The sequence below is a fragment of the Thunnus albacares genome, chromosome 24, assembly GCF_914725855.1.
Source record: "Thunnus albacares chromosome 24, fThuAlb1.1, whole genome shotgun sequence".
NCBI lineage: Eukaryota > Metazoa > Chordata > Actinopteri > Scombriformes > Scombridae > Thunnus > Thunnus albacares.
This window is the reverse complement of record NC_058129.1, coordinates 20,222,385-20,229,458: the sequence shown is the minus strand read 5'-3', so window position 1 is coordinate 20,229,458 and position 7,074 is coordinate 20,222,385. Positions and strand designations below refer to the sequence as shown.

Here is a 7,074-nt window from a genome sequence, read left to right as displayed (position 1 = left end):
TCAGAAATAACTTCTCATTAGTGACGTCAGTGACCATTAAATGTTGGAGCTGTAGCTGAGGAGCAACATGCTGTGAAATATGTGACTATTATGAAATAAAGGAATATAATATAACGTGTAATATATTCTAATGAAAGAAAATTAATAATAACACACGATAACATTATAGATTATTAATAGTAATATTATCATTATAAGGTTTTTACTTAATATAAACACAGTGACGTATATACGTGTTCTTGTTGAGTTATTAATCATTTATTTAGTGTATTTATCATTTTTAAGAACAAATCAAGTCTTCAGCGCTTTTTACCTTCGTTAAAATAAATTAATATTCATGACGTCATGACGTCATGACGTGAAGAGTGAACCACAATAAGTTACTGTCAGGATGCGTTCACGGCCCGGTCCACCTGCGGCTCACCTGACCGCGTGACGCGTGTTTACTTCACGGTCACGGAGGAAGCGGCTCCGGTCGGCGGCGACGGGGACAATGGCGGATTAACGAGCTTCGGGCCGTTTAACCGACGCTGCGGAGAGAGCTTCGTCTCACGGAGGGATGTGACCGGCGGCGCAGGAACCGCAGCAGCAGCCGGTGGTGTTTGAACGCTTTTGTCTCTCCGGTTCTCCCGGTGTGACGGTCGGCAGCGAGCTAACGTTAGCGGCAGCTCGGCCCGCAGCCGCTCCGGACAGCGTCAGAAAAACACCGATTTTAAACGTGAACCGGGTCTATGTCGTGTTTTGACCGGGTTTAATGACGGGTCCGGTTGTGTTGGAGAGGAGGAGACCTCTGCGGATAATTCGGCTCCGGTAAAGACCTCCTGAAAGACGGACACCGAAGGATACCGGAGAGAAAGAAGCTGACTGCAGAACACCGTCAGAAAAACACCGATTTTAACGTAAAACTACTTAATTCGGTGTTTTTAACGGGTTCAATAACGGGGCCTGTTTGTTTTGCAGAAGAGGAGACTTCTGCGGATAATTCGGGTCCCGGTAAAAACCTGCTGACCGTCTGGATCTCAAGTTATCAGAGAAACGAGTTCAGCAAACGTTAACGGCAGCGCGGCTCGCAGCCCCTCCGGACGTCCTGAGTCCGCCGAACCGCGTCACAGAAACACTGATTCTGAACGCGAACCCGGTTTATTTCGTGTTTAATCCGGGTTTAGTCACCGGGTCCGGTTCTGTTGGGGAGGAGGAGACCTCTGCGGATAATTCGGCTCCGGTAAAAACCTCCTGACCGATGGACAGTGAAGGATACCGGACCGAGAGAAGCTGACTGCAGGACAGCGTCAGAGAAACACGGATTTTGAAGGTGAACCCGGTTTATTTCGTGTTTTTACCGGGTTTAAACACCGGGTCTCATCACCGGGTCTCATCACCGGGTCCGTGTGTCCCGGACTACAGGACACCTCTGCGGATCATTCGGCTCCCGGTATGATGGGGACTCAGGGACCGGGCAGGAAGAGGATCCCGAACCGGGAGAGGCTGACCGCTGAGGACGATGCCCTGAGCCAGATCGCACGAGAGGTGAGTTCTGCTAATCGATACTTGTTATTGATACGTTATTGGATCCATACAGCACGTGACTTCAGATCAGACACTGCGGCACATCAGCAGCGGACAGAGTCACCGATGAGTCAGCTGACAGGAGCCCGCCATGACATACTGATCAATCATGTTCAATCAATCAATCAAATGGGAAAAAATGACACATTATTATAAATAATATAAACTATTTAAAAAACAACAAAAATAACAAACTTCAAATTTAAGTTTTAGCTTTCTGACTAAAATAAACTTGAATCAGCCTTAAAAAGTTCATTTAAAAAACAAGTTACATGTTAATTAAAATGTTAATAATATGAATATATTAATAATGGAGACGCAGAGATTCATGTTTTACATTCTTATGATAATTTTATGATAATTAGGTGTGTGTGTGTGTGTGTGTGTGTGTGTGTGTGTGTGTGTGTGTGTCCTACATACTGAAGCTGGAATGTGGAAACATGAAGCTGCTCAGTCAGCTGGAAACTGAATCACTTTATTCTCCAGTTTGCTGAAAAGTAGCTAGTAGCTAGCTGCTAACTGCTAGCTACTAACTGCTAGCTGCTAACTGCTAGCTACTAACTGCTAACTGACGCCTGTTCAAAGAGCCTCAACGTGTCTACAAACACTGAGTCAGTTTGTTTTCAGCGAGTTATTCTGGTCTCAGTCTTTACGTTCAGACAATTATCGCTGCGTTAATAAGATTTGCAGACTTATAGCAGCTTTGATGTCTGCTGTGGGTGTTGATTGACAGCTGTGATTGACAGCTGTTGATTGACAGCTGTTGATTGACAGCTGTGATTGGCAGCTGTGATTGACAGGTGGCTCACCTGCTGCTCTCCGTGGCTCCAGGATGTGAGTTTCCTAGGATGGTGACATAAGACCCGCCCCTACTCTGCCTCTGATTGGCTGACCCTGATATTCTAACCCTAACTAGCCCACTCCTCATGCCGAAACCCAACCAACGAAGGCAACGAGTACTAGCCAATCAGAGGCAGAGGAGGGCGGGTCATTACATCACCATCCTCGGAAACTACATTTTGTGCAGCGCTCGGTGTTCTCGGTAAGCTAGCGTTAGCGAGGTACGAGGTGGCGGGGCGTGTTCTGCACTCCTCATATGGAAGCTCCAAATGACCGGCGCCAAACCGACTCCAGTCGAACCAGCAGGTGGCGCCACATCTGGCCACGTCCATCTTTATACAGTCTCTGAACCCAGCGACCATCTGTCTGACCACCATTTAGCCTCCGGGGACAACGGCTGATATCTCCGGGCTGCTGGTGTAGCCAGCAGATCCAGACAACTAAACCTCAAACCTGATTGGTCGATACTTCAGAACGCTGCTGATACCAGAACCCTGTCCCATTGTCTCCAGATCATATACAGATAAATACATACATATCTGACGCCTTTCCTTTCAATCAGATGATTATTGGTTCTGGTTATTGATCATGTGTGTGAGGTCACATGACGTCTTCAGTCTGAAGTTAAAGAATGAAACATAAAATAATCTGCAGCTGATTAACAGATTAAAGAAATAATGTAAAAATGTTCACATAATAATAATAATAATAATAATAATATTTACTCTGCAGCAGTCCTGATAATCAATAATCATTGAATCAAATGATTTGATGTTTTCACTTCTTCATTAAATGTTTTTGTTGCGTATTTTCTGATGATTTATAGAACAAATGAATTATTGACTCAGAGTTAGAAATGGATTCCTGATCAGCTGCTTGAACTGATGTATTGATCGTGTATCAGCTGCTTGAACTGATGTATTGATCGTGTATCAGCTGCTTGAACTGATGTATTGATCGTGTATCAGCTGCTCCAGTTCCTGAGGACTCGCTGCATCATGTGACGGAGCTAAAACTCAAATGGTTAAACTGGTTTGTTCACATTCATCCAGTCAGACGTCGCTCCTCGTATCAACATGTTTAACCCTCCAGAGTCTGATTAATAATAACAATAATTTACACAAATGCAACAAATCTTCACAATATTTATGAGCTGCAGTTTAGTTCAATTACAACAACTTTTCTCCATGAAACGTCTGAACCAGCAGCTGCTTGTGGTTTGGACCAATCGTGGCGTTTGGTGTGGCGGCAACTGACGACAAATCTCACCTGCCAACAAACACGATGCCATAGACGAGCAAAACTGTTCCCAAATGTTCCCAAATGTTCCCAAATGTTCCCAAATGTTCCCAGATGAGGTTTGATTCAGTGAGTCAGGAGACATAATCTGCCTCAAACATCAACATCAAACTAGATTTATTTTAATAACATTATTGATGATTTTATTTGCTGCTGATGTTGAGCTGAAAGTTTATTTAATAAAGGTTATAAATGGAACTCAAGTACAGTATTTTCTGTTTTATAGAACGTTGAGTCCTCATGGTTCTCATGTTCATCTGTAATACAGTAGTGATCTGCAGGAAGTCGTTACATACGACTCTTCACTGGTACCAGTTTAAATAAATCACATTATTTTACTTTGAAAAATAAACATAAAACATGATAAACTGGATCAAAGCTGCTGCAGAATCAAAACCTCCTGCAGGGACGGAATAAAGGCTGCTGAACACAGACGGCTTCTGCTAAAGTAGAGCTTTTATGAATGGAGTCTGGTGCCCCCCCCCCCCCCCCCCCCCACTGACCTACTGAGAGAGTGTGTGTGTGTGTGTGTGTGTGTGTGTGTGTGTGTGTGTGTCTGACCTCCATCTTTAAGCCTCTGCAGCAGGACAAACATTAATCTGCATCTCAACTGTCACAACATGTTTTTATTTACTGGTTTACATATTTACAGGACAGACCAGTACGTTGACTCATAACACCCAGTGCAGTGATCAGGTTTCAGCAGAGACCCTCACAGAGCTGCTCAGTACTGGTCTGTGTTAACTGGCAACACATTTCCCAACATGACTCCAGTTCATCCAGAGTCGTATTTATCAGCGTCGATCATATCAGCTGTTGGAATATTCATGTGTCTGACGAGTTTCATAAAATCATTGTTTTAGTTTCCAGGAAGACTCGGCTGCTGTTTCCTGTCTGTGTTGAACCTGTTTATGATGTTAGTGTGACTTCAAACACTACCTGTGTGCAGACAGGTGTGTCAGCAGGTACTCAGGTGTAGGGCTGAGTCAGTGTCATGGGAACAGAGGGAGTGTCTCCCAGTATGAAGACAGGTGGATCCACATTCCTCAGCTCGACCTGGACACACCTGAATGAACCTGAACCCGGATGAACACACCTGAACACACCTGAATGAACCTGAACCCGCATGAACACACCTGAATGAACCTGAACCCGCATGAACACACCTGAACACACCTGAATGAACCTGAACCCGCATGAACACACCTGAACACACCTTGATGAACCTGAACACACCTGAACACACCTTGATGAACCTGAACACACCTTGATGAACCTGAACACACCTGAACACACCTGAACACACCTTGATGAACCTGAACACACCTTGATGAACCTGAACACACCTTGATGAACCTGAACACACCTGAACACACCTGAACACACCTGAATGAACCTGAACACATCTGAACACATCTGAACACACCTTGATGAACCTGAACACACCTTGATGAACCTGAACACACCTTGATGAACCTGAACACACCTTGATGAACCTGAACGCACCTTGATGAACAGATAACTTGACTACATTAAAAAAGCGTTTTATTCTTTTTTCTTTTTAAAGTTGTTTAAAGTTGCTTTTATGTTGTAAAATTGTTTTTAAAATGTTTTCTTAAATCTTTATTTGTTTTGTACAAATGTAGATGTTTATTGATGATTGTATTCATGTGATTTATATTCATGTTATATTAATTATATTATATTTATTGATTTTTCTAAAATATTTTTTATATCTTGATACTATTTATTTTTGAATTATATTTTATTTTTAAGTGTTTCATATGTTATAAAACATATTTTTTATTTCATACATCTGTATTTATTGATTTGTCTCTCTGACGGGAATCAATATTTTCATTGATTGATAAAAACGTCCACAAAGTCAGTTTATAACGTTGGATAAATATCAATAATCAATAATAATAAATCTGTTCCAGAGTCCCTTTGGAGAACTGATGAAATGAGAAAGTGACAACATTAAACGTTTTGTTTGGTGATTGATTATTGAGTATTGATCTGTGTGACAGGCGGAGGCGCGGCTGGCGGCGAAGCGAGCGGCGAGGGCAGAGGCTCGAGAGATCCGGATGAAGGAGCTGGAGAGACAACAGAAGGAGGTGAGGAGGTCTCACTCTGCGCTGTAATCCTGAACCCAAACTCACTGCGCCGTTCTCCTCTCACCGCCTGCTGTGATTGGTCCACAGGAGTCTGTTTCCTGTCGCTAGCTTCAAAATAAACTTCATGTAAACAACAGATCAATCAGCTCTGATTGATTTGACCCTCCACTGAGCGCGTGCAGCTCCAGGTGAGTTTACCTGACAGTGCTGACCCTGCCGGGGTCAAAGGTCACACAGTCACAGTGAGTGTGGCTCTGCTTTAATCATCAGTCAGCTGCTGCGTCTCTGAGCGACGGACGCTTTCATGTCTCTTTACGCTGCGGTGAGTAAAGCTGCACTTACTAATGACTGAGCTTTCAGCCACGTCTCACTGTCTTCTGCTCAAAAGGTTAAACTGGTGATGACTCAGCGGTTTTATTTAAAGCTGATTCGTTTATATTCAAATCTTCTCAGCAGAAACTTCTGATCAATCAGTTCATCAGTCGGCAGAATTTTCATCGTTTTTGTGAGTTTTCAGCCTCTTAAATGTGACGTTTTGAAGCTTTTCTGCATCAGAGATGATGATAAACTGAATATTTTAGTGTTTTAGGCAAAATAGGACGAGTGAAGACGTCACCATGGAAACTATGAAGTTGTAATGGAGTTAAAATAATCTGCAGATGGATCAATAGATACAATAACATGATGATAATAATAATAATGAAATCTGGAAGAAGTGACTTGAACTGATTTCATGTTTCTGGTCAAACAGACTGACTTCATCTGATCAGCTGACTGTTGGTTGATGCTGGTCATGTGATCGATTACTGCTGATGATGTTCTCAGTTAATGATCAATAGTTTGCTTTGTTAAACAGAAACATGTTCAGGATTCAGTTTAATGTCACTCAACACAAAGAGAAGCTGCAAAAACCAGTAAAACAATAACCAGTTTATCACATTAGTTTCTGATTAAGTTTCTGGTGTTTGATCAGTTGATGAATTGATTGGTTGTTACTGAGAGTCTCTGTGATGTTAAATCTATTGATAATGATGAAGATGAGTCGTCACCTCTCATTTATTATTTGGTGTAAAGAACAACGTGTTTCTCGTTGTTCTCAAGCTGGTAGAGCTTAAAACAGTCTTTAGGTTTGATTGAGGTTCTCCTGGTTCTGGTTTTCCTGGTTGAGGTTTTCCTGGTTCTGGTTTTCCTGGTTCTGGTTTTCCTGGTTGAGGTTCTCCTGGTTCTGGTTTTCCTGGTTGAGGTTTTCCTG

General features: G+C 42.6%; 2 protein-coding genes across 5 annotated transcripts in view; both read left to right on the top strand.

Moving 5' to 3' along the window:
- LOC122976060 (NLR family CARD domain-containing protein 3-like) overlaps positions 1 to 7,074 on the top strand; it is a 395,924-nt gene that overhangs the window by 86,071 nt on the left and 302,779 nt on the right. The window lies entirely within an intron of this gene.
- lrrfip1b (leucine rich repeat (in FLII) interacting protein 1b) overlaps positions 355 to 7,074 on the top strand; it is a 30,429-nt gene continuing 23,709 nt past the window's right edge. For 3 of the 4 annotated variants that reach the window (XM_044344316.1, XM_044344315.1, XM_044344314.1), the window contains exons 1-2: positions 355 to 1,527; positions 5,736 to 5,822. In XM_044344316.1, coding sequence (XP_044200251.1) covers positions 1,435 to 1,527; positions 5,736 to 5,822 — 180 coding nt within the window. In that variant the 5' untranslated portion in view covers positions 355 to 1,434. The remainder of the gene's footprint in view (positions 1,528 to 5,735; positions 5,823 to 7,074) is intronic. The other variant, XM_044344319.1, reaches the window with a different exon arrangement.